The following is a 27,140-nucleotide window of genomic DNA, read 5'->3' as shown; positions in this document are numbered from 1 at the left end:
GGCCGCGGTGGCAGTGACTGGCAGGACCGAGGGGCACTCTGATTGGCCAGGTGTCAAGGAACGGGCGCGCTGTGGGGGGCGAACGGGGCGGGGCTCGTTCCTGGCGGCTCCTGTCAACACTTCCGCTCCGGCAAAGTTTTTGGGCACAACTTTCCTCTTCCAGGGGCGAGCACGCCCACCAGAGCCAGCACGCCTGTGACCCACTACTACTCGCAGGCAAGGGCTTTTCATTAACACCTTTTTAAACGTATGGTGGGGAAAAAAAGAGATACACAATTGCTGATCCACAGACTGCCTATACGATTTAGTTCAAGCGCAAATATCCCCACTGCCTTTCAGTTATGCGAGCATCTTCCCACCTGGCGCCAAATGCAGGGTTTACAAACTCGCTTCTTAATTCCATGTTTCTGGATATTTATGTGTGTTGCAGAAAAAACATTGAAAACTGCCCCACGCAGACATGTACAGTGTGGGCATCCGGATGGCATATGTATTTTAAAAATAAAAGAAACTAAACCAAGCGTATGACAGTCAAAATATGGCACATTACAAAAGTGAAGCGAATAACTCAGAAATACTATCAAATAAAATTCCAATCAGTGCAATGCTGCAAAACATAGAAACATAACTGCGTGGATGTATTATGACATATTTAACCGCAAATCACGCTTGAAGCTAAACATCTTTAACAGAAGCCAGCAGACACGTGACACCACTCGCTTGCACCTGGTTGCTATCCCCATGTCATATGACAGTGAGTCATTAAACATTACATGTTTATAATCAGATGTGCTGCTAGCTAACAATGAAACGGAAAGGGGATACAGGTGCCAGATATTGCCTGCCTAGAACCACAATCAAGTCTGGGATGATCCTGAAATTCGTAGTAAGCGAAGTTCCCAAAATACTTGTCCAAACAAATACTGCAATGGAGCTGCCATGCACCCGAGCAATACGCGCCCACACACCCCCCTCCCCCCGTGCCCGCACCTAGAGCAATCCAGATACGATTCCTTCCCTGAATTAGCGGCTTTCAACCCATCTATGGGAATAAACAAGAGCAACTTCGATTTGGTTTCTTGGAAGGGCTCACTCCCGTGGGGGGACAGTGAACGTTGTGCTAGAAAGTGTAGTTCTGAGAGCCCCGACAACCTCAGCTACCCTGCAGTTCCTTTGCCAGATGCCTCGAGCAAGGGAACACGGCTATTGCAGAAACGATTCTGCTGACCGGAAATCTTTTGCCACCACACCTGTACATCATGCACACATGTAATGAATACGTGACAAAGAATACGGCATTTGTATTCTACAAACGGAGTCCTTGCAAATTTGAAAACACGACTGATACGGCAAACCTATTAGAATTCAACCCAAACTCCTGTCAATGTAAAGTAATACACATTATGAAGTTAGCTGCCCAAAACTCGATTCATTTCCCCGCCATTAAATCGAGTTGGTTTCGGCGATTATTCATTGTACACGCCGAGGGTCACGAGTGAAAATACATTAACGCGTGCACTAAATATACCTTTCTACATCTCAACTGCGACAATTAAAAGCAATAAGTGTGTTGGTCGGCAACAGGCCTTCTCTTCTCAGCACACGTACTTCGCCTACACCATGGCATCTCGATAGCAACAAAAGTGCACGGAATACGGGTGTGACAACGAAAGGTGTGAAGAAAATACAAACAAAAACATCTCTTGCATTCTCCAATACAGTGAAATCCCTCCCCGATGCTAAATCGGAGGCGCCTGGCTGGCATTTCATTCACAATCGGGCGTATTATTGGTTGATGTGTTTTTTATGTAAATACTTCTACTTTGCTGAGGGGTCTGAGGGAGCGGGGTCTGTTTCAGGAGAACCGTGTCAATATTACATGCGTCTGATTATCCAACTCTTGGCAAAGCTGCCTTTCATCTTAACTCGCACACTTCTTGACATGCAGCCCCGACACGATTGAGCATTTTTGTGGTATCCGCCAGAATATTGTATTCATCGTGTTGCTTTAACATAAGGGAATCGCATCTTTAAGGCAGGATTGGGTTGTGTGCATGTACATGTTGAACAGGTGTAGGACGGGGGCACCTTGCCCGAATGCGCAAAATGGCCACGCTCATTATGATCCGCCATGTTACATCCACAAGATACAGTGGACCTGTTTTACAAAGCGTTTTTCCCTTTAAAAACGCGTTCTGGCCCAGAGTGGTTACATTAAAAGTTTGTTGTGTTTGCCCTTTAACCCCTACATTAAACATCAGTTCACAGTAGAAACACATATTCATGCACGAACGAACCCCAGAAGTGAAAACGAATATCTGGTTTTATATGTCACTCGTAGACTGGACAGTGCTGGACGACTTCAATGTAACTTGAAATGTAGACAAAACATCTACAATATTTCAGATGAAACTTGCAAAACGATGCCAGCCGCATCACGAATGCTAGGGGTTGCCCTCGCAAGAGCGTGGGAAATGGAATAACGATATTTTGCGCCATTACAGGTGGATGGCATAAGCGCCTTGAATCTTGTGATCTTGTCACTTTATGCATTAGGAAGGCGAGTCTTTGGGAGCCGAGCGCTGCGCCCCTACTGCGCCACCCTCATCTCTCATAAGGTCGCAAAACATTGTAACGACAGGTAACACACGACTATGGGCCTGATTTACGTAGTGTTTTTCAATGGAATTGCACCATTGAACAACGCTGTGCAAATCAGGCCATGTGTGGGAGGCAATACACCATTTCCTTGCTGTTAGAATTGCATATGCTTTAAATTATTCAATTAATACAACATTTAATTCGAACAGGACCGTTGTTTGGGGGCGTTGTTAATTGTACATGAGCTAACGTACTACTAGGACTTCTTGGGCTGGTTCACCGGGCGTTTTTCAATGGGAGTGTGCCGTTATAAAACGTTTCTGTGTATCAGGCCACCTGTTCTGTATGATTGCTCTAGAGTAGAAATGTACGTCCTGTTGCACGCATGGGGCCCGATTTATGAAAGCATTACACAATGGCGCAATCCCATTGAACAGTGATTTGTAAATCGGGCCCGTTACCTTTGCACAATGATAATAATGCCTGGGTGTATGCTGGGCAGGGGTTTGGTCATATATCCGAGGGTGGGACTGTGTGTCTGTGTAACCCGAAGGACAGGGCTTCCGAAAATACCATCTATTCTGAAAAGAAACAATAGTGCACAAGTCACACAAGCATCTGTATGTAAATACGCCTACTGCAATGTGGGGCTGCAGAATGCCAAATCTTCAGAGTTAGTAGATTAGTGACAGGCAAAAGCGCTTAAGCCATGACCTATAGCAGTAGGCACTATCCAAGTGCAAGGTGGCATGCAAGAGCTCTTCTCGCAGCCTAGAGACAAGCCGTCCTTGCCATGCTCCATGAGTGATATGATGTGTTAGTTATAATGCGTTTAATACCCAGAGGTTTTTAAGCGTGGACCAGGGATCGAACCTGTGTTGCTCTGCATCGCCTTGATTCCATGGCGAGCGCGTTGCCCCTGAGCTATCCCCCGAGACATGGAGGAAATGCCACTTCTGGGCAAATCAGGAACATAACCAGCCTCCCCCCAAAACACGCCGACTCTTTCCAAAGAGCTATTTCAGATAATGAACCAAGTGCTTTTTCTGAAAGCCGCAAGTGGATGAACCTTGAAAAAATGCAGTAATAACGCAAAATATATGTTAATTTTACAAATATTTCCGAAACTTATTCAAGGTAACTGACTCGCTTACATTAAAAGCTTCTCCTAAAATTACTAAGATTAACGTAAGTATTCATCTCAAATGCATCCATCTACGCGTACGGGGTGAAACGGGACTTTAGTAATTGACGGCGGGCGAGGCTAAACATGTATTTTTACAGGCTGACAGTCTGTCATGCCAGTCAATCTTTCGAAACGCTCTATAGAACTCTCCAATGTGTACTTTTTCAGCGTCGGCCTTTTATGATGCCTTCCCTTGGGCGAGACACATGGGTTTTGCGAGATTAAAAAAAAACGCCCCCTCGCCCTGCTGCGGTGTTTTCCTGCATTTTAGTTTCGCGGTCTGAGGAAGATGATGCAATAAATCAAAGAATGACATTTTGATCGGCTTACTTGCATGGCCAATACGGTTAACATATGGCAATGTAATCTGTGAATGACAGGAGACATGCATTTGCACAGTTCTGTCCAAACAGGAGCACGGCTTAGCGTCAGCCCAGAGGGGGACACTTCGCAGATACCACGCGTTTCAAACTACATCAGGTACACTTTATTTCGGATACCGTTTTGTAAAAAAAAAAACGACACGTGTACCAGTTAAACGAAGTTGTGGTTGTGCGGGTGATAAAAAGAGAAGTAAAATAAGTCGCGGGGGGTGGGGGGTTGTAGTATTTTAGTATTTGTAGAAGAACGTGGAAAAAATCTGATATTAATTTCGAAAGCTACCAACTTCTTGCAATTCGACTTAAAACGTGAACCCACTGACACGCTGGCAGCGTTCCAAGTACACTATGCTGGCACTGTTGGGTGTACGCACAATTGGACGCAACAAGGGCTATACCTTTTAAATGCATGTAGTCCTTTCTTCATCGGGCCAAGGCTGGCGTCTATAAAAAGTTACAGCGTTGGCAGCGAGTTTCATGGTTTCCCTTCCCCGTGCCCCGCACTTGCGTCGAAGCCCCACAAAGAACTTTTGTCCCAAGTATGTTTTACACGGGAGGCTGCGGCGCAAGACATGTGGTCCTTCACGGGTCAGAGGTCGGAAGGCCTAGCAGTAGCCAGGGTCGGCGCAATCAAAGGTAACCTGCAACCTAACACCCTGCTGATAGGCCTGTGGGATTTATGAGTGTCTGCCAGGCAGAAGGTGCTGGATGGAGAAATGCTGACTCGGCCCCCGAGTGTGAAAGTGGGGGCTGTCTGCTTTTACAAGTCCCCGTCTAAGCACATTGCCACAGCCACGGACCAGTAAAGCGCCCCCATATACCATTGCACGTGTCATGTTGTGCAGGCGTGTGTGACAGGAATTGCAGGCAGGCTGCAGGCTACAAAATGTAGTAATATTACACAATGTCAACATGGGGCAAATACAGGGCGACCCTGATCACAATGCAAGTACAGTTTTTTGCAACACATAACTTACATATACAGAGGCCTTGCCTACTAAAACGAGGGTCGGATTTTCTAGAAGTTCAATGTCCATGACTTCCTTAATGCAAGATAACTTCTTATGACAAAAACTCCCGTATACTGAATTGTGAACGCTCGGAAACAAAACGGCACACGCGCTTCAGCCGAGATTTTCCCTGCGGCCAGACTGTGCACAAGTTCACGAAAGCTGGTGGAGAGCTCACCGCATTATTGCGCGTTGGGTCGCTGGAGTTTACCAGTCGCCTTTCTCCCCGACAAGAAATGAAGCCGAGGTCTGCATTTCTGGCAATGGCTCCGATTCCCACAGCGCCTCTGCTTTCCCCCCTTTTCTCACCCGGTGACACGGGAGGAAGGGGCCTTGCAGTTCGGAAAGAACTAAAGGGCTCACTCGGAGGGGCCGGCAGACGTGACTTTGAACTTGGCTCGGCTCCTCTGGTCCCTGCAGAGAGAATAGCAAAGAATTCCAGCCGGCGGGGTCCCGGGCTGCCATGAAAGAGGCCAGGCTAAACTTCCCCTGTGAAAGCTCCGGGGTCTGTATAGGCCGGCTACACCAGGGGGATGTGGGAACGGGGGTACAGAAAGGGAAAGCAGGAGGTAGGCTTTGGGGGATTTGATGAGACGCTCTATACCGTACAGGCAAATCCAGCGCAAGGACTTCACGTGCAGAATAAAATGCAAAGGTGTTGCCGGCTTTCCAGCTCAGGTATTTCTCTGTATCGCTTCTTATCTAACGGCGAGAGTCCGGACTGTCAAAGTGCAACTTGCAGTTGCGTCATTTCGCAGCCGGACCGTGGCCCGAATGTTACATTATATGGTTAGAAAATCCACAGGCACTCCCAGGGCGTTTTCAGTAGGGCTGCGCCATTGTTAAAGGCTTTTGTAAATTAGGCTTTCTCTCTCTGACAAACACACTGACACCACTCCATTAATACTGTATGTAAATGTGCTAGTAGGCGCACACATGTGCTCATTTGGGAGTTTAAAACACACATATATACACATCTAGGGGCCTGATTTACAAAAGCGTTTTACAATCAGATAAACGTTTTGTAAAAACGGGCATTGTCACGTGGTAGCATTTCTCTGATAAACCTGTGTGTGCGTGTGTAGATATATATATATAATGAGACATGCATATATTAGTGCGAAAGCCAACCTACATATATAGTGTGTATGCTTTGAATGATATTTTCTAGCACCCACACACCTTCTCTCTCTCCTTAGACACGAGGCCAGTCTACCATGGCAGGGATGGCTCAGCCCTTTATTATTCTGGGTTCGAAAAATCGAATACTCTTCAGGTGGGTAATAATAACACGAGTTGTTATTAAAGTGCTTAGAAGCGAGAGGAATCTGGAATGAGGTGTTCTACAAGAACACATATGTATACATAGACAAACCCATATATTTATAAAACGCTTATGTATCATATATGCATAAATGAATATATTCCCACACACCTTCGTTTCATCTACAGCCGCACCGTGTATGTAGAGAGAGAAAGAGGATTTAAAAGGTATATCTAAATAAATGCGGAACATATCAAATAGCATCTATTTAAATACGTCCTCCATGTGCCAATAAAAGTTGGCAACCGGTTAAACTCAAACAGTACAGTTATTGTAGCAAGGACATGTACGCGAGAGAAAGAGGAAGCGACAGTAAGTGTTTAGAAATCGTATTATTCTGGAAAATATACATTTAAATTCTGAGTAGAAGACGGGGTGGTTTTCATTTGTGTTAAATGACAGAAATATTTAGAATCTTAACATAAGCAGCTGGTCTTTGCTTATTTTTGTCTTAGCTCTGCGAATGAAAGCAATAATGGGGACGGGGTATCGGTCTCTTTTCACCGATTTCGCAACGAGCACCAAATAATTGCACCGAAAACCAGCGCCCTCTGGCACCTCGTTGACCCACGTTAATTGTGAACGTTTATCAGCGAGCAACAGAAGAGTCGGTCCGCTTTTATTCGCTGCCCCCCGTCCCCAAACGCCCCGGTGTTCGGAATCCCGTGTATTTCTTAGCAACTTGAAGCCGCGAGTCGAGCACTGGGTTCAGTCCCAATATACATTGAAGGGAGCGCGTATTAACCCAGTGTTGCTCCGGCAATCGTGCAACGTAGGCGTAGCCCATGTTTGCATACAATCAACGTTTACCAATATTAGGTCACTAAAACATGCATATCCACAGGGCACAGCCTCCAGACCGGTGCAAATTTGAGTTACCTGCGCCCGCGGTTAAAAAAACACGGACCCATGCCCTAACGGTAAATTTGGCGAAAAAGACTCGTGCTCCCCCCGCCCCCCTGCCTCGACTCAGTTCATTTAGGAGATTTGCTACGGGGGTTAGGGGGGATTTTTCCCGCATGACCCAACACCCCCCCGAAATATCCCCAGAAACCGCCCTGGCTTGTTTGTGGGTAGCACCCCTGGTTTCCCCCCTCACGTTTCTATGGGGGGAGGGGGTCTGCGCGCGCAGGCCGGCCGCGCCAAACTCTCTCTGCGGCGCAGGGGCAGGCCGGGACGCACGGGCGTCGCGCCGACCAATGGGAGCGCGCCTGGAGAGCCGCCGCCGCCGCTGTTAAAGGGGGCGTAGGGAGGGAGGCCGCCAGAGCAGCCGAGAGAGAGTGTGCAAGAGCGAGGCGCGGGGTCCGGGGGACAGAGCGGCAACAACAGCAGCAACACCGAAAACAGAAAAAGAGGCGACAAAAGAACGGACACTCCAACCAGAGTAAACAGGGGGCCAGAGGGGCCGAGCGCTGCCCCCCACCCACCTCGTCTTGGTGGTGGTGGTTGTTGTTGTTTTCTTTCCGTTTTGAGTGCCCCCTCCCCTTTCCTGCTCGCCCTCCCCCTCCTTCCCTTCGCCACCTCCCAACACAACTTAAAGCAAAGCAGCGAGGAGGCTTCTGCGGACACCGTGCACCGCCCGCGCTGAGCAGCCAGTTCGGAGCTGACGCCCGCCCCGGACACCAGCTGCGCCCGCACCATGAGCCCGGCCGGGGAGCAGCGAGCCCAGCAGCCGGAGGCTGGTTGTTAATTGGGATTTCATCTTGTGCCGGAGGAGCGGAGCCGACCCCCGGCCACCCACCCCCACCGCCCCGCAGCAGGTGGTCAGCGCGCCCCTGCCATGCTCCTGGACGCCGGGCCACAGTTCCCCGCCCTCGGGGTGGGCTCCTTCGCCCGGCACCACTCTGCTGCCGCCGCCGCAGCAGCAGCCGCCGCCGCCGAGATGCAGGAGCGAGAGCTCAGCCTGGGCGGTTTCGTGGACTCTGCGCACATGGGCGCCTTCAAGCTAAATCCGGGTGGCGGCGGCGCCCACGACCTGTCCCCGGGCCAGAGTTCTGCCTTCAGCGCCCAGGGCGCGCCCGGCGGGGGCTATCCGGGCCCGGCCGCCACCTCCTACTCTGGGACTCCTTTCAACTCGACGCGGGACTTATTCTTCCGGAGCCGGGGCTTCGGCGAGACGGCGTCGCCCAGTGGCAATGGCAGCCACCACCACCAGCACCACGGACTATTCGCCAGCCAGGGTGCTCTGCACCACCCGCACTCGGAGGCGCAAGGTCATCTGCTCTTCCCGGCCATGCACCCCGAGCAGCAGGGAGTGCCCATGCACCACCACCCGCACCACCGCCTAGGGCTGCCCGCGGATCTGTACGGCCGGTCCTCGGAGCAGTACCACCCGCGCCAGGTGGCCAGCCCCCGCGGGGACCCCTACCAGCTTCACAACCAGTATGGCCCCATGAACATGGGCATGAACATGGCCGCTCACGCAGCCCACCACCATCACCACCCGGGGGCTTTCTTCCGCTACATGCGGCAGCAGTGCATCAAGCAGGAGCTCATCTGCAAATGGGTGGACCCCGAGCAGCTGGGCAGCGCCAAGAAGAGCTGCAACAAGACTTTCAGCACCATGCACGAGCTGGTGACCCACGTCTCCGTGGAGCACGTGGGGGGGCCCGAGCAGAGCAACCACGTCTGCTTCTGGGAGGAGTGCCCGCGGGAGGGCAAGCCCTTCAAGGCCAAGTACAAGCTGGTCAACCACATCCGGGTGCACACGGGCGAGAAGCCCTTCCCCTGCCCCTTCCCGGGATGCGGCAAAGTGTTCGCCCGCTCCGAGAACCTCAAGATCCACAAGAGGACGCACACAGGTGAGCGCCCGCCCGCCCTCCGCATGTTCGCTTTTGCTGGGAAATGTCATGGGGGGATTCTGCGACCTTTTTTGGAAAGGCCATTTCTCGCGGTGTTTGCTTCGGTCAGGCTGTCTTCTCTTCCATTTCACGGGGTGGGTGTTTGCGTTGTTCGGGTTTTTCAGCTGTTTTTTTTTTCTTGCATTTGGGCGGGCTATCTGTGGTCTGCAGGCTCTTATGGATTTGTTTACTCATTGGACCTCTCTTAAATGTATTTCCTCTGCGGTTGGTGAAATCGTTCCCTCGTTATTCTATTGATATGTATTTGCTTGTGCTGGTTTCGTCAATGCATGAATGATTTGTGTGTTCTTATGCTAGACGTATTTTTTTAAACGTTGTGATTGAGGTTTTCGGTGATTTTACCGGGGCCCCATCTACTTTGCACTTTTATAAAACGGAATAAAGAAGCCTACGCTTATGTGTTGCCCGTGGAAAGTCGATGTTAGCCGATTGCCACGGTGTAACCCATTCATGTATACCGTTAACCTGTGAATTAGGCCCCAACAAGTCGGAAGTGTTTTCTAATGGCAAAACGCCATTGGTAAAATGCTCTGTGAATTGGCCGTTAACGTTGCTGAAGTGTATACAAAATGCCCCTATCTCGCCATTTGCGCATAGAATGAGGCTGTGGTGTTCTCGTCTATTTGGTGCCATGCGAGACCAGCAACACGGTTTTACAGCAGGAATTTATATGCAAACTAGGTCCGAGTGTAAATCGTTGTTTGAACAGCTGCCTTTAAAAAACAATTTAGGTGTTAATGGGATTTAATGTTAAGTAGTTTCTCTCCAAATGGGCAGATGTTTGAGTTATCACACCTCTAAATTGCTCCAGGAAGCAAAACCTTTGCAACATGTGATGGGAAGAATGGGGGTGGACTCTCAGATTTGCCCACCAGCTTCGGGGAGGGGGGGGGGGCGGAGGTAAATCGGCAATTTACTAGATGCCGTGGCTAACCGGTTGCCATCAATTGTACTTATTAGGGGGGTGTAACGGAAGGCCCCGCGGTACAACATAAAATCCCTATTCTCTAACCCGGCGTTGCTTCAGCGTTCGTTTTCTTTGTTAAATGAAGAGCACTGATCGCGGGCACTGCTAACCATTAGCTTGTGGCCCTTGTTTTAGTTTCTGTTTCCCGGGTGCACCACAACTCTTGCGGGCCCTTTACAAGACCTGGCGGTGGGATGATATGTTTATAGAGGCCTTGGTGTTTTATGTGTTTAACTCGCGTTTCTTGTTTTTCCCTTTTGTAGGGGAGAAGCCTTTCCAGTGTGAGTTCGAGGGCTGCGACCGACGCTTCGCTAACAGCAGCGACAGGAAAAAGCATATGCACGTCCACACGTCGGACAAGCCATATCTCTGCAAAATGTGCGACAAGTCCTACACGCACCCCAGCTCCCTGCGGAAACACATGAAGGTAAGCACGCCGCTCTCATTCCTGGGGCACGGGCGAAGCTCTGTCCCCCTCGCTAAATGTATCTGAACTGGTGACCGCGAAACACTGCGTGGCGTGGTCCTTGCGCTCCTGGTGTGATTGGACTGTAGCAACCGCAGGCCAAAGAGCCGGCCCGTCTGCGATGCTGCCTGTTAGGAAGTTGGGGCTTCTCTTCCGAGGTGTAATTGTGTTTAATTTACGATCAGCTGTGTTCTGTGGCACTTCTCAGGCCTACTCGATGAAGTCGGCGTTGCTCGCGGGCAGACTTGCTTGCCTTTTCCCTGATTTTCATTATAGGAGAATAAGATTGATCCTTCCAACTGTATTGTGTGTATTTTTTTTTGTTTTTGTATTTTTTTTTTTTGGGTATCACTGCCAACCTTTCATGCAATTAAAAGGTTTGCCACTCTTCCGAGGACGGTTTGTGGATATTGTGCATTGGTTTGCTAGAATAATGTTGGTCTTGGCGTTGGCATGGGATGGGCGCCCGACTGGTACGAAAAGCTGTTGAATTCACGGGCTTATTTGTTTTCTTGCAGGTGCACGAATCTTCGCCGCAGGGCTCCGAGTCCTCGCCCGCCGCCAGCTCTGGCTACGAGTCGTCCACACCACCGGGCCTAGTGTCCCCCACCACCGAAGCACAAAACCCCAACGCCCTGTCCCCCGCCGCTGTGTCCGCAGTGCACAGCGTGAGCACCGGCGGGGGTGCTGGAGGCCACGGGGGCCTCGCATCCAACTTCAACGAGTGGTACGTGTAGGGGGATGGGGGGGGGGGTGTACCCACCCATGGACTGGGCCCCCAGGCACAAGGGGCCTTGCCTTTAACCCACACAAACAGATGAACACTAGCACCAGCTGATGTGGCTACCGAGCCCTCCACCCACCATGGACTGTGTACATAGATTAACTCTTTTAATAGGTGGACGTTAATTCTAAATGGATTGTTGGTGTAGAGGTTTTATTCCCTTACCTGTGGACATGTATCCAAAACATCGGTGGCCGGTTCTTTTCCGGTTAATCCGAATTTTTAGCAAACAGAAAAGTGGAGGACCTAACTTCCGTTTTTTTTATTTTTATTGTGAGTGTATGTGCGTTCCCTTTTTTATTTTTTTTAAAAAGCAACTTGATTGTAAACATGCAACTCTGAACTGGAAAATAACCGTGCCAAAGTCTAAACGCTGTTTATCCCAACGTACAACACACAGTTGTATGGCCACACTTGTGAATGTATTTTTTTTCTGTTTAGCCGGTTTCCATGTGGTGGTTTTGTGCTTTTGCAAGTTCATATGTTCCTGTTTCGAAGAATTGTGGGGGTGAGAAATGAACGTTGTGCCGTTAGCTTTTTTTTTTTTGTCCCTAATGCAACCCTTCCTTCTGTAAATACCCGTTACCATATTTATCCCTTTGTAATTAAATTATGGTATTAACTTGCTACAGAGGAAACGCTATTTATAAAAAAAATTGTTTCTTAACTATAAATATGTAAAATTGTGAGCATAAACTGTTGAAGATTTTTTTTTTATTTGAGGATGCCCGTGGTCTCATGATTTTTTCGTGATGTTTTGCGAGTACTTGCATACAGAAAATATAATAAAATGTGTTGCGACTGTGTGAAATGTAGTCTTGCGTTAATGAAGGGGTCGTCGCCTATTAGACAGCTGGGGCCTATCCTTTAGGGTCGACCACTAAGCTGTTCAATCACGGCGATGGCACTGCAGCAGCGCAGCCTTTCGACTTAACTTAGTGTGTCCTTTAACCTACAGAAGGCCTCGCAATCTATCCCTGCTTTGAATGACGCAACGACTGTGCATTACTTTCCTTTCCCAAAGACCGTCTTAAACTTTAACAAAATAAGCGCTCTTTCCCATGCCCCACAGCTCTGTGTGACTAACGCCGTTATCTGGTGATCTGCCCCACCAAACACGTTTAATTGTCGGTTCTTGGTGTGCGACTCTTATGAAGCCTGTGCTGCGAGCGCGATTATTGGTATGCGATCTAGGAACACGCCATCCAGCAAGCCTGCTCCCGTCGATGTTCATTTTCAGGCCACCTAGTGTGTCCCCTGCATGTATCATTATTTGTTCCCTCCATTTTGCTTTTCAGCGCTTTGTACTGCAAGCCCTCCTTCCCCAGCACTAACCTTATTTCCCACTGGTCAATGAAGATTGTTATATCGGTGATCTTGTAGCACCGCGGTTTCAGCAGAAGTCACAATTGTGTAGTCGCATGTGTTTTTAATGGATAGTAGGGTGATGTTCTACTCTTGGTTAGTAGTTTCCATCCTCTTGTTTTTGGGACCAACCTCTTCGTCCGGCCTCGTGCTGCTGGCTTGGAAGGGCCAGTAGCACGAGGAAGGGCCGTCCTCGGAAGAGCGGCTCGGCGGAGGCAAACACTTGCGGGACTTTTCTTTCCTGGCCATGCAGCTGCGGCTCTGAGCACACCCTAATGCCTTCCTATCGTTTCCTTCAGCTAGAATCGGTGGGGGTCCTCCTGTACCCTGACTCTACTAGTTCTCCCTTCTAGCAAACTTCGCTGTTAGCCAATACCCTGGCCTAACCTCTACATTTGAACAATGGATGGTGCTACTTGTAGCTGAGGCACCATGGTAGAGGAGCATCACGTTGTAGGAAGCAGCTTGTGCTGGGGTGGCCGTTTGCGTATGCTGTGCTGGTATTCCAACACTCGTACACCGGTTACTTTTTTTCCATATTGGGATGTGCCAGAATAACCTCGCAAAGGAGTCCGCTGCCATCTCGGTAAACTGCCTGTTGCATGACCTACCCAACATATTTGATTTAGCCAGGTGTACACTACAACAATAGTACATGTTTTTCTTCACATCTTTAGGGGTTGCTACCCTTGGATTCGATGGCCTTCGTGTTTTTAGTCCACGAAGCGCTTGTACTGATTTCTAGCTCAGCCATATTTTGTTGTCAAACTAGAGCATGGAAGCAGTGTATGCTAGCCCCTTGGTCCAATGCATGTGCCGCGCGTTTGTTATAAACTTGTGAGATGTGCAGTGGCGACTGATGGAAAGCTGCGCAGTATGCGCTTGTAAGCTGCCGTGGAGGAGGCAACGAGCCTAACTCGCAAAGTTTAGAGCGGAGAAAAGTGACTCTGCATTGTGCTAAATGGGCCTAAATCACACACCAGTACTTGTGCTTTTTTGTGAATTGGGAAAAATTTAACGCAGTGCAAAGTGACTTTGCTCCACTCTGTGAATTAGATCGGTGCAAGTGTGCTCCATGCAAAACGTACTGTAAATTAGGCCCATAGCTTTAACTGCGCCCCTGGGACACGGGTGGTGGTTTTGCAGAGAAGGGCGTCTGAGTAATGTGCGTTTTTTGCAAGGTTGTTGATGTGAGGCAGGCGTCCTTGATCCAGATCACAAAAAAAGCATGTGCCGACACGTCTGTTTTGCAAGGGCAGTTTGGGGGATAGCAGCTATTGGTGAGGGGATGCACTACCTGCACGTGCAGTATAATGCGCTACTCTCTGGCAGGCCTGGCGAAGCATGCACAGCAGGGGTCGGGGTGACCTAGTTCTGGTGGCGGTTACGTGACCTGTAAGGGGTGAGGGAAAGGTCGGCATCACGCAGTGCCCAGATCCCCGCTCCTTGCGGGCGCCCTGTGCGCCGATATTGATCTGGGTTCTGTGTCATGAATTCTGATGAACTCGACTTCTAGGTTCTAATTGCTTGGGACTGCCTATCGCGCACTTTCTGCTGCCGTTTGGTGTGATGCAAACACTTGCATGGGATCTAAAAACGTTTTGCATGTGCAACGCTATTCATCTAAGGGGTTCATGCTATACTTGTTCCCGTTTCCCTCAAACACATGTTCACTCACCATTGCTTAACCCAAAATAGAGTGAGCTGTTGGGGGTAGAAGGGAGTGGCTGAAGCGTGCTGTTTGGAAGTAGACCCACCCTGCAGCTGGGAAAGAGCACGTTTTCCATCCCCTATTTGTTCTAGTGTGTGGGGCTCAATACGCCAGAAGGAAAGGATTACACGCGTCCTCCTGCGATAAAAGCCCTCTAGTTTCTCCCTAACCCTGCTAACGTGAGATGCTGGCTTCTCTGCCGTGGCAGGGACCAACAATCTCTGGGCGCATTAATCATATATTGATCAGTCCGGATCTTGGGGGCACGGATTGCTGGCACTCGCTGCCCCGCACATTCCGGAGGAACGGAGTCTATTCCCTACAGATCAGGACCCTGGGTGGGCAAATGCCTCATGTTACTTGATGGAAAGTACCACTGTTCCCGACTCTTAATTGCACTTTCAAAAAGTAGCTGCTGGCCTCGCTAAGGTATAACGCGTGCACATGTTTCCCCAGTACATTTAAACGTTAAGTGCCAGTCCAACTTTTTGGCACATTTTCGGGGCATGCGATACCCTTATTTTAACAAGGTCAATGTATGACCAAACTAAGCAACTGACTTTTCCCGACCACGCCCTACGTGCAACGGCCCAGATAACTTTTCCCAGCCTAGGCGCAACGAAGGTTAACGTGCACGTTTTCCTTTGCTCGCAAAACATAAGGAGGGCGCGGCACTGGTCGCGGTTGTGCCCACCCTTGCCCAAGTTCCATGCTCGGTTCCTCAAGATGACGCACAAAACCCGCAGTGGAAACGAGGCCATGTCGAATCTCTATTTTACATGATGCTTTCGCCGTTCCTGGAACCTGCGGCTTTAAGTTGGATGTTCAAAATAACATTGAGAGCTAAACTCTCTGAGCTACCACGCTGACAACGTACTACGCGAATATTGCTTTAGTTAAAAATCAGCAAAAAAAAAAAAAAAAAAATCAGTTGTGTAGATTCAACAACTAGGAGTAATTTGCCTAGGCCCATGTTCGAATCGTACAGCAGATTGAATCGTCCTACGTGGTTTGTTGGGGCGACATCAGATGTCCACTCCGGATCCTCGCAAAAGCCGTCCATTTTAGCCACGCGGTTCCATTGCCGAGTTTTTGTGCACAGTGGTTTGGTTACTTGTCATTAAAGCGCTGCTATAGGAATAACCATTTGAAATACTTGTGTTAAAATATATAAATACTGGTGTACATACCCGCACGAAATATTTCTTGTTAAATAATTATAGACGTGCTTTCCGAGTAAATCAATGTTTTGCTTAGGAGGCAACATATTGGTGAAAGACTCCAGAATAAAATAAGGGGCACGTTTTTAGAACCCGTGGTATGCTGGAAGGAAACCAACGTAATGTAGTGCACATGGGAAATGGTTGCAATGTGTTCTCGACTGGGTGGTTTCAGGGGCTTCTACCTTTGCCACCACACTGCTCCCCAAAGTTGTTCATATGTGCTCTGGGCGCATGAAACGCACAGGCGCCCGAACGTAGCTGCAGAACATGGTCTTCGTAGCGCGCCTTTCACTGGGCGGCTCCTGTCTCCCTCTAATCTTTGCCAACCGAACGATTTATTTGCGCGATAGAATGTATAGCTTGTGCGATTAGAGCAGCACCCCTGGGGGACCCCGCGCCTCGAAGGCTGCACGCCGCTGGGAGTCACAAGTTCAAGCTCGGGCCCAAGTGAAACGCCAGGCTCCCTTCTGCACACGTCAAAGGGGGTGTGGGGTCACTGCAGAACGCCGGAAACGCAAGCACCCAAACCCCCTCTCCACTTTGCCAAACTTAAGCTTGGTAACTGCTGGCTTGCATCTCCAGGGGCGTAGTGCGTGTATGTGGTGTATTTCAAAAAAGGTATATGCCCCGGCTTGGAGTATTCAGGCAAAGGGAGGCGGGAAGGAGGCTACAACCAAGGCAGGGGAGGGTCGTAGCATGCATCATGGCAGCAGAAAGTGGGAGGGTAAATGCTGATTGCTCCCACAGAGAAGCAGGCATCGGGAATGTGTGGCTCGGCTGTGGGGGCATCGTGCTGTGTGGTGTGCAGGTTAGAAGGTGGGCACCCAGCAGTCGACTGTGCCAACGGCTCCTAACCCCCCTGGCAAGCATGTTTGGGCTTTCAGATCGACCTTCGAGATTTGAACGTTACGTCCCAAAGAACTAGCGCCCCCGCTGCAGCCTAACCCTCTCACATGGCACATTGTGGCTGTTCACCTTGCAAAAAGAATACCCTTGAGTTTAACGTTTTTAACCCCTTCCTGGATTAATTTCACCCCTTAAGCACATTTATTAAGCTCCGCATTCAGAGCGAATGAAAAAGGGGAGACCAGTTAGTTACCCGAGGTTAGGCCCCAGAATTCACTATCCAGTCCAGCGACAGTAGACGACTACAGGAAACCTTAGCAGAACATCTGCACGTTGGCGGAATTACTTCATCTGCAATTATTCCTTGTGCCCGCTGGCAGAGGTGGCTTGGCAGTTGAGTGGGCGGGAGTCCTCCATTTCCCCATACCAGAATGATGAGAAATGGGCGTCAGCCGCCCAACAAGTCGCACATATACTGTCTTCATTCCAGTGTAGCATGCGTTATAAACTCGCAATCAAAAACCCAGAGATGGCCTGAGATTCAACGTTTTGCCTTTATCGATATAACGGAACATTAAGCACACGTGATACCACATGTGGTCACTGTGGGTGAAAATGGCGTTCCCCGAGCGAGTGAATGTGGTATCGCGGCTCCAGTCTGGTTTTTTGGTTTTATAGTTTTTGTATCGGATGACGTAAGAGGAAGTGTCATGCTCTGCGCTACTTCTGTGACATCCCTGCTTTAAAAAGACGGTGTGACATTTACCAAGTAAAAAGGTATTTCCAGGCGCCCATCCTCTGTCTCACTCCACGCTGCCCGGAGGATTAATATCATAACACGTGCAGTGAAATGCACACGTTAAGAGCAACTGAAATCGATCGCACCAGATCCACTTGTAAGTAAGCGCTGATGATGGCAACACTGGCAATGCACGCTGCTTCCTCTTTAATGTTGGGCATTCGATGCTTTTACGTCGGTAGCATTTACCCTACCGATTGTGCGTGTCATAAAATGCACAGGCACTTTTCCACCATAGAAGGCCTCCCAGCCTCTCCCCAACATGAAGATTCTATTCAGCGCGCACTGTTGACACTAAACACCCAGTCGAGTGTGTGTGTTGCACAATAACAATACCTCGAACTTCTCATCGACAACCTCCCCCAACCCGTCCTAAAGGGGCGGAGAGGGCTGGGCTGCCCAGCGCGGGGATCTGCTTGGGCCGCCCAGCGCGGGGATCTGCTCGGGCCGCACCAGGGATGGATGGTAAGTGACGCGGCATATCTTGTTGGTCCGTGGGTGCCGTTTCCTTTTTGATAGGTTTGCAGCAAGGGAAACACTAGCACTATCTAGTCCCTTTTCAGGGTGCATTGTCAAGGCGGCTCCGTTAAGGGCGAGTTGAGCTATTTCTCGCCTCCATTCAGCGAGCTGCTTCACAAACGCCACAGCCAACAAACGCCAGCTGCCTCTACAAAGGCAGGCAGCGGCCCCACCTTTTATGCGGCGTTTTAACAGAGTGGTTAGCGGTATTTAATTAAAAACATCGATGATTCATTGAAACAATGGGACCTCAAGTTCAAGTGGCGCGCTATTGATTTGGGGTGATTTTTTTTTTCAAAACACTGGCGATGGTTGTAATGCCTCCTTTGTGCTGTCATTCCTGCTAAGGGGTTCCTCCCTTTGGGCATTATTTGGTTGAGCAGCAAAACACAAAGCTCGGCGATTGCCCGTGAACCCCTATTAGCAGAGGCGCGGTGAGTACCCCCCCCCCCCACCGTGTTCACGCCATTCTCTACGGAAGTGATGTCCAAACTTATACTTGGACACCCGCTGAGTACAAATATGTATGCCCCGCCGATGCAAGAAATGCATACATTTTCAATTAAACGCATTGCCTGTACATCGTTCTTAAAGAACCTTGCACCCCCCACCCCCCACACACACACACACACACACACACAACAACCCCAAGGGTGCAGCCTTCTATTTTGAAGACCACTACGAGACTCTTTTTGCACGTATTGGCTTTAGCGTGGTCCTGCCTTAAATATCCATCCTCGGCTTTCAAAAGGAAGGGTCATGGGTGACAGCGGAACGTACACTCCACAATTCGCGCAGCCATGCTTCAAGGTAAACGGACGTAAAGTGGGGAAAGCAACCCTGCTTCCCTGTAAGGGGACCCTTCATATACCAAAATGCGAGTATTCTACTAAGCCTGTGGTCTTTTATCAAGCCCGACAAGTGAAACAAGAAGCCCTTCGACCCAGGTTAACACTTGCAGCTCGGGGATAGATCACAGCTGCAGCAATATAACCGACCGAGCTACCTTAATGGGTACACGGTTACCAAAAAGCCCTGCCTGGCAGCCCAGCATTCGCAACACGCACGAACCACAGAAATGGCCTCTTTACGCTGGGCAGGTTACTGCTAACTTTGGCACCTCCCATTGGCCCTAGCCAACATAGGCGATGGTAAGCGATCACGGGAGTCCTCATCCACAACAAGAGCGCCCCCAGGCTGCAAGCCCATCACTGCAACAGGGCGACAGCTTCAATAAAATGGCAATCGGACGATTCAATTCGGACTCCTTTTCACTGCTCGGCACGCGCTTTTCCGCCAATGGTTACCACAGCGGTACCTTCCAGGGTTCCCGCCCACTGCACGTGCTGTGGTTGGCATGGGCGTAGTAATCGTGGAATATTTATGACGCCATGCCAAGGGGCCACCTCAAGATAGCATTATAGGAGTCGGCAAAAGAGATACTATAAACACACCAGTGCTACGCGCACAACCACGGGCAACGCGAGCCCGGGCACGGTCCTGCGAAAACCCGAAGCACTCGCACTCAAAAACAACCGCTTTGGCATTTGTAAAGTCATTGGCTAGCCATTTGCCAAGCAATGGCCACATATTTCGGTACTGCCAAAACGTGTACATATCGCCATGATATACGTATGCTATAACATATACCACGGATTACGATCAGATACTAGGCATTGACATCAGATGCGTATGTGTGAGATTTATAAAGAGTAAACCTAGCTGGGAGGTCGAATCACTAAGTGCCATTCCATTGGCGAATAACACCTATTATAGCACTCATGTTTATAATTATGGTAAATTTGTTCTTATGATGCACATTGTGTTAAATGTTTTCGGACCTCTATGCCACTAGATTACCCAAACATACACAATACACCCTTTCATATTAAAGTTTTTATACTATCGTTAAACGGTGGGACATACAACTATGAAGTCACATATTTACTACAAGGGAAACGCGTTATAATTATAAACTGTTTAAATAAACCACAAACCTTCACAATTCATGAAGGCCTATTATCGACAAAACCCCAAACAGCACATTGTCAATTCCCACAACCTATACTAAGGTCAAACCTGCTGCCTTTGTTAATGCTGTTTTACAATTGATGGTCTATTCTACAGCAAGTCATTTCCACAATCTATTTGTTTGACAAAGGAGCATTTAATCTCTGGAAAAGTATAAAATACATTTATAGAAAAAGAATGATGTAAAACAACCCTTGAGCTAGATTGGCTATTCGACTGTGCACTCTTATTCAGGAGCACAACACGTTGGGCCTAATTTACAAAATATTTAGCATGGCGCGAAGTCACTGCCAATTCATGGGTCGAACTTGCGCTGGCCATCCTGCTTTGCGCTGTGCTGGAGTACTTTGCACAACACACTGCGCAAAGCATGGGAAGGGCCAGCACAAAGTAATAATTAGGGGCTTGACATGCAAACTCCCCATTCCACATGAATAATGTGGAAGAGTGAAGAATAACATGGGCGTGGGGAGAGACACACCCTATCAAGTGCTAAGGAAACCCTATTCGTAGAATCTATCACACTATTTACTGGAGACCAAAGGGGAATGCACATCTCACGAAGTACACTGTGTAATGAAACCACAAGTATAAAAGCGCAGTGCAACACTATTTTACATAGGACTTCCACAATCGCAGAACATGCTTGCTAGCACTGATCCTACTGCATGGAAGGAGGGCTAGAATGTTTCTATCCACAAACCACATTATTTGGGATGCCAGAGGAGGAGGAGATGTATGCAATATACCGATTCCCTCCCATTGTCATCATAGACTGGTCAGTGTGGGGTGAAATGACCCCTGGATGCCTTCATTAAAGGCCAGAGTCAGTTATGAGGGCTCCCCAAAATGAAAGGCCTGCCCTGAACTAACGTGGAAATGAGGCCCTACCCTTTCAACTTTCAAAGCATAAAGGAGTAAAATTGAACATGAATTGAGATGCATAAAAATGCCAATTGCCGTAAATAAGAGAGACACATTGCAAAGGTTGCCAAAGTTTTGGAGCGTTGAAATAGTCTCAGAAACCACAGTCCACAGAACAATAAATGGGATGTCCGCATTGTGACCTACTGGCCTACAGTTGCAGTGAAGCAGATTGCCTTCTGGCATAAACATTAAATAAAAAGAAATCATTGTGTTTCCCTTTAAACTAAAGATATACTCCTAAAAATGTGTGCAAAAACTTTCAACATAAGAGTTTGGTTTCTGTCATGTTGGGAGCCTGAACTGGGTTAAACTGCTGCAGAAAATGAAAGCCTTTTTTCGCGGCTGGAATTGAGTGACATTTTGAAATGTCTTTAAAGTGACACTCTGAGCCTCCAGATGTACAACTAAAGTTTCTAATACTGTAATTATGTTGCCCTCATATAACCCATGTATGCAGGGAACAACTTAGCAATTACATTTATCCATGTTAAGAGTGTGCCTTTCAAGAATCATTTTAAAGTGAAAATAGGAGTTAAAAAGTAATGTTGGCTAAAGTGGGTTGCTGGCCATTGGTTTTGTTTCTCTGTCATTGCTCGTTAGTTCTTCAAATGTGAAACTGAATTATTTCCCTTGGTTGGCTTGGAAACCAAGATATAAGTCAAGTCTGCTCTCTGGTTTTATGACGGGCAGCAATAAAACTTGCCATAGGTGGCAATTAGCTCTTGAAGCTCTGAGCTAATGTAAACACAGTACCCCCTCTTGACGTCACACCCAGGAACAGAGCCATGCCAAGGGTTGGGACCAGGGTTACTGAGTGGTTTCCTTTCCACTGTGCAAAAAGGGAGATATGCTTTTTATTGTATAATATTGGTCACAAAATAATCAGGGTGGGATTTTTGAAAAGGTGAAAGTTGACTGCTTCTGTTCAACCAAAAACGATTTTGGTGAGGCCTACACAACCCAAGTTATTTAGGAAAACATGCAGCACTCCTGGTGTGGTTGAGAAATATGAAGATTGGAGAAAACATGTAACATACAATTTATATTTTGCACACAGCGCGCCATATTTTTCATGGATATAGTATGGGAGTAAATGGGGAAAACTAGCTCTGCAATGGAATAACCTACAAACTTCTAAGTACGGTCATTTTGATTCACAGTAAAATTTAGTGCTCAGAAATGCCCTCATATGTGTCAAAATATGAAGATTAAGGGCATTTGTCACACCACGAGTTTTCTATGCCCTCAAGCCAGACCGAACCCTCTTGTCAGAGTAAGATGACAAAGGGGTCTCCTCCCCTGGTTTCCCAAAACACTCCTACATTTTCTGGACATATCAGCCCACAGATGGGTGTAGACTTTTGAACAGTACCCAATCCATTCTGTGGGAACTCTGACACATCAGTGATGTCACTAGCCTTATAACTAGGTAACCCCTCCCCAAATCAGGACTCTTCCTACTAGATCCCGGGGTGAGCAGCTGGCAAAAACTGGAACCATCCCAGCAGAGCTAGGCCGATATCTTGCAGAGGAGCCAGGCGGTCTAGTAGCTGCCTTGGGACCCCTTGGAGGACAGAGGCAGAGCCGGCCTTAGGGGGGGTGAGCTGGGCGACTGCCCGGTGTGCCACGCCCCCTAGGGCGCCTTTTGCCCCTGCCACGCCAGCTCGGGGGGGGGGAATCTTTCAAGGGATCCCCCGAGCTGCCGTTGTGTGACAAGGCGCAGCAGGTGGCCTTTTACTGTAAAAGGTGCCCACGGCGGTGGGTGCATTTAAATACGCCCCACCGCCGTGGACACTTTTCACAAGAAAAGGAGCCATTAGCCCCCCACCACGCCAGCTCTGGGGAGTCTTTCAAGCGCTCCCCCGAGCTGGCGTGGTGGCAGAAGGTGTGGCAGGCGCCTCATTGTCATTGAATGAACCCGCAATGGCGGGCTCATTCAATGACAATGGGGTGCTAACGGCACTTATTTAATCTCCTCGCCGGAGCAAGGAGGTTAAAAAAAAAAGTTGCCCACCCTGGCCCCGCCCCCTTCCGCCCTGCCCCCTGTTAACCAGTTGGGCGAGGGGGGGGGGGCAGTTCGCCCAGGGCACTGCTGCCCTTAAGGCCGGCCCTGGACAGAGTGAATCCTTGATAGACCCCTTGACTGTCCCAGAAGTGATGCTCTGACGCTCCCTGATGTCCCATCTAGCCCTCGCCTGTAAGTCTTAGTTACTTACCTGTATTTCTCGACCATTGGTATCTTTCATAGATTCAGATGCTTTAATATTCCCTGTTGTCAGACTGGGAATCCTCAGTGATAAAAAAATAATTATTAAACATTTTTAATGTACATCCATTCTTCCTAGAGAATGCATGTAAATACTCAATTGTGGCCTATGAACCATTCTATTGTGTAGTCCCTCCATCTCACTTTGGTCCAATATGGCCCCAACCAATGAGGTGACAGGGTTTAAGCTCCACCCCAGTCGGCCATCTTCAGATTTTGAACAGTTATTTTTATTATTATTATTAGTATGAACTACAGTATGATGGGTGCTGAGCGTAGGAGCAGCTTCTCGGGAGGCGGGTGGGCGCATGTGAATCTATTAAAGATACCAATGCTGGAGAAGAACAAGTTACTTACCAACTGTAACGTTCTTTCGATTGGATGTTCCTCCCACATATTCCTCATCTTATGATAATCGTATCCCAGCTTCTGCTGCTTCGGAAATTCTTTTCACCAGGGGTTGCTGTGTTCGAGACCACGGAGTCGAAGTCCCTCGAGGGCCGCCATCGGGCATCGACGTCATCCGCTGTATAAAGGGCTCGAGCAACGCCCGTTACCTCAGTTCTGTTTTTACGGTGTTCATGGTCGCATCAGCTGATCGGGCTTTAAGTCTTCAGGAAGCCAGAGTGCAACTGGCGTAAACTGTACAGAGGGGTAGGATGGGAGGGTCGATGAGGAATACGTGGGAGGAACATCCAATCGAAAGAACGTTACAGTTGGTAAGTAACTTGTTCTTCGAATGGATTGTGTCCTCCCACGTATTCCTCACCTTATGATGGACTCCCATAGCAGTGGTAATTTTGGAGGTGGGAGTACTAGGAATTTTAATTATGGACTGAATGAAGGACAGCTTTTGCAAATAGTCCTGCTTGGTATGAAGCAGAGTCCAAGCAGTAATGCTTTACCAAGGTATGCATTGACGACCATGTGGCCGCAGCACAAATATCCTGCACTGGAACATCCCTCTGAAGGGCCGTGGAGGTTGCCATGCCTCTGGTCGAACGACCCCTTAATCCATCTGGGGGTTCTTTCCCAGCTAGTTTATAGCATTCAGAAATTGCTAGAATTATCCATCTGGATAGAGTTTGTTTAGATGCTGCAAGGCCCAATTTGTGCCCAGTATATCCAACGAACAGTTGGTCACATTGTCGGATATTTGCCAATCTAGAAACTGAGAGCCCTTTTTGGGTCCAGTCTGTTACCTTTCCTCTTCCTTACTCACGTGAGGTGGAGGATAAAAGCAAGGTAAAACCATCTTTTGTGACGGATGAAAATCAGACACTATTTTAGGCAAGAATGATGGCTTGACTTTAAAAATAACCTTATCCTTATGGAAAATAGTGTGAGAAGGCTTACAAGACAGTGCCTGCAACTCACTTACCCTGCGGGCTGATGTTATAGCCACTAACAGAATTGTTTTGAGAGTGAGCAGTCTTAATGGACAAGAATGTAAAGGCTCTAAAGGAGCACACATGAGACATTTTAAGACTAGATTTAAATCCCAGATGGGCACCTGAAAAGGCGTTGGAGGGTATACATTTGTCAACCGTTTCAAGAATTGAATGACTAAAGGCATTTTAAAATAGGACACCTCTTCCTAGGAGCGCTTAAAGATAGATAGCGCTGCCAAGTAACCTTTTATCGTTCCAACTTGGAGCCCCAAATTGCCTGTAAGAAAAAAGAAAGTACTGTTGGAGTATTACAAAGAAATGGATCCACATTCTTATTCCTGCACCAGTTACTGAACTTGTTCCAACAACACCAGTACAGAGATTTTGTTGCTGGCCTTCTGGCCGAAAGCAAAATCTCCATTACGTCATCCGGGAGATCCCAATCTTTATATCTTAGCCTCTCAGAAATCATGCGTGAAGGCTGAGTGTCTTGACCTCTGGATTGAGGCCCCGACCTTCCTCTTGCGAGAGAAGATTCTCTCTTTGTGGAAGATGTATTGGAGGGCACATGGACATGTCCAGAAGGTCCGGGTACCACGTCCTCCTGGCCCAATCCGGGGCAATTAGGATCATGGTTTTCCTGAACTTTCTCAACCTCCTGATTACGCGAGGAATCACGGGGAATGGAAGAAACGCGTAAAGAAGTGGAAATACCCAGTCCACTACAAACGTGTCCCCTAGAGCTCCTCTTGGGGGAACTTCCCTTGAGCAATACAGTTCGCACTTCCAGTTGGACCCGGTCACGAACAGATCCACTTCAGGGGTTCCCCAAAGGGCGAAGATCTCTTGAAGGACTTCCTGAGCTAGCTCCCATTCGTGGGAGACTGTGCTCTGCCTGCTCAGAGCGTCTGCCGCTGTGTTTAGCTTTCCGGCTAGGTGAACTGCCGATAGAGAGATTCCTTCTTGCATTGCCCAGAACCAGAGCTGCATTGCCTCTCTGCACAGTGGGAGTGATCCTACGCCTCCCCTTTTGTTGCGGTAGCACATGGCCACTGTATTGTCCGTCATTATCAGGACATTCTTTCCCTGTACAGAGGGCAGAAAAGCCTTCAGCGCTAGTCTGATTGCTCTCCGCTCCAAAAGGTTGATATGTAGTTTGGACTGTGATGGAGACCAACACCGCTGATTGTCAGATCGTTGGTGTGGGCTCCACACCTCGTGAGTGAGGCATCCGTCACTACTGTTATCTCCGGCCATGGTTGCCAAAAAGGTTCCCCTTTGAGGATATTCTCCTTGCAAGCCCACCATAGGAGATCTTGAGCCGCTTTGGTCGGGACTTGTAGAAAGTCTGACATCTCCCCTGAAAACTGGGACCATTGAGTCCTGAGGGCCCACTGAAGGGATCTTATCCTCAATCTGGCCTCTGGCACCAGAAAAATGCAGGATGCCATGAGGCCTAGCAACCTTAGAAAATCGAATGCCGGTAGTTGTTGGGCATTTTGAAATTTCATTACCATCTGCAGAATGTTGTGAGCTCTCTCCTCGGGAGGCAAGGCTTTCCCTGAGGAAGTGTCCAGGATTGCTTTGATGAATTGGAGTTTTTGGCTTGGAATCACTTGTGACTGCTTGTAATTGAGGGAGAAGCCCAGACTGTGCAAGAAGTGGCAGTTTAAGGCCAGATGTTCCTGGGCTCGTTCGGATGAACTTGCCCTGATTAGTCAATCGTCCAGATAAGGGTAGATGTGAATCCCTCTTCTTCTGATACTGCCACCACCGCCATCAGTTTGGTGAAAACCCTCGGGGTGGAGGTTAGCCCAAATGGTAGAACCCGAAACTGATGAGAGCCACCAATTGCTAACCTCAGGTACTTTCTGGGCTTGAGATGGATTGGCACATGCAAGTAAGCATCCTGAAGGTCCAATGAAACCAGCCAGTCCTGAAGCTGAAGAGCCTGAAGGATCTGAGAAAGGGTCACCATCTTGAACTTGTCCTTCCTGAGGAACTTGTTCAAGCTTCTCAAGTCCAAGATGGGTCTCAATCCTCCATCCTTTTTGGGGATGAGAAAATATGGGGAGTACCAGCCGTTGTTCCTCTCTGCTACAGGTACATGTTCTATTGCACCTTTCTCTAGCAGGGTTAACATCTCCTGCACAAGAAGCGGGTCTGGAATTTTTACAGAGTTGGCTCCCGGTGGATGATCTTGAGGTCTTAAATGAAAAGGAAGACCGTAACCATGGGTCACTATCTCCAGTGCCCAGGCATCTGACGTAGTGCACTGCCATTCGTCGAGATACCGAGTGATTCTGCCTCCGACCGGGGTTTTGTGGGTTAAGACCTCAAAGAGGCTTTGCAAAGGCTGCAGCAGTGGCTGAGGAGGTAGTAGCAGCTGCTGTGGCTGATATAGCACCTCTCCCTTTTCCACCACAAAAAGGCTTTCTCTGTTGGCCTCTGTGACTGGCCTGCCCCCTCCCTCTTCCAAAAGG

At 48.7% G+C, this 27,140-nt stretch overlaps 1 protein-coding gene across 1 annotated transcript; it reads left to right on the top strand.

The window, feature by feature from the left end:
• The first annotated feature begins 7,674 nt into the window (after positions 1-7,674).
• Positions 7,675-12,390, top strand: ZIC2 (Zic family member 2). Its single transcript, XM_069637006.1, has 3 exons — positions 7,675-9,302; positions 10,593-10,756; positions 11,314-12,390. Exons 1-3 carry the CDS (start codon positions 8,282-8,284, stop codon positions 11,530-11,532), a joined length of 1,404 nt encoding a protein of 467 aa, XP_069493107.1. The 5' UTR covers positions 7,675-8,281; the 3' UTR covers positions 11,533-12,390.
• Positions 12,391-27,140: the final 14,750 nt, after the last annotated feature.

Source organism: Ambystoma mexicanum, chromosome 7p, assembly GCF_040938575.1.
Source record: "Ambystoma mexicanum isolate Mex_15411 chromosome 7p, UKY_AmexF1_1, whole genome shotgun sequence".
NCBI classification, from domain to species: domain Eukaryota; kingdom Metazoa; phylum Chordata; class Amphibia; order Caudata; family Ambystomatidae; genus Ambystoma; species Ambystoma mexicanum.
Note: the sequence above shows the minus strand (reverse complement) of the source record. Positions and strands in the feature narration are given on the sequence as shown.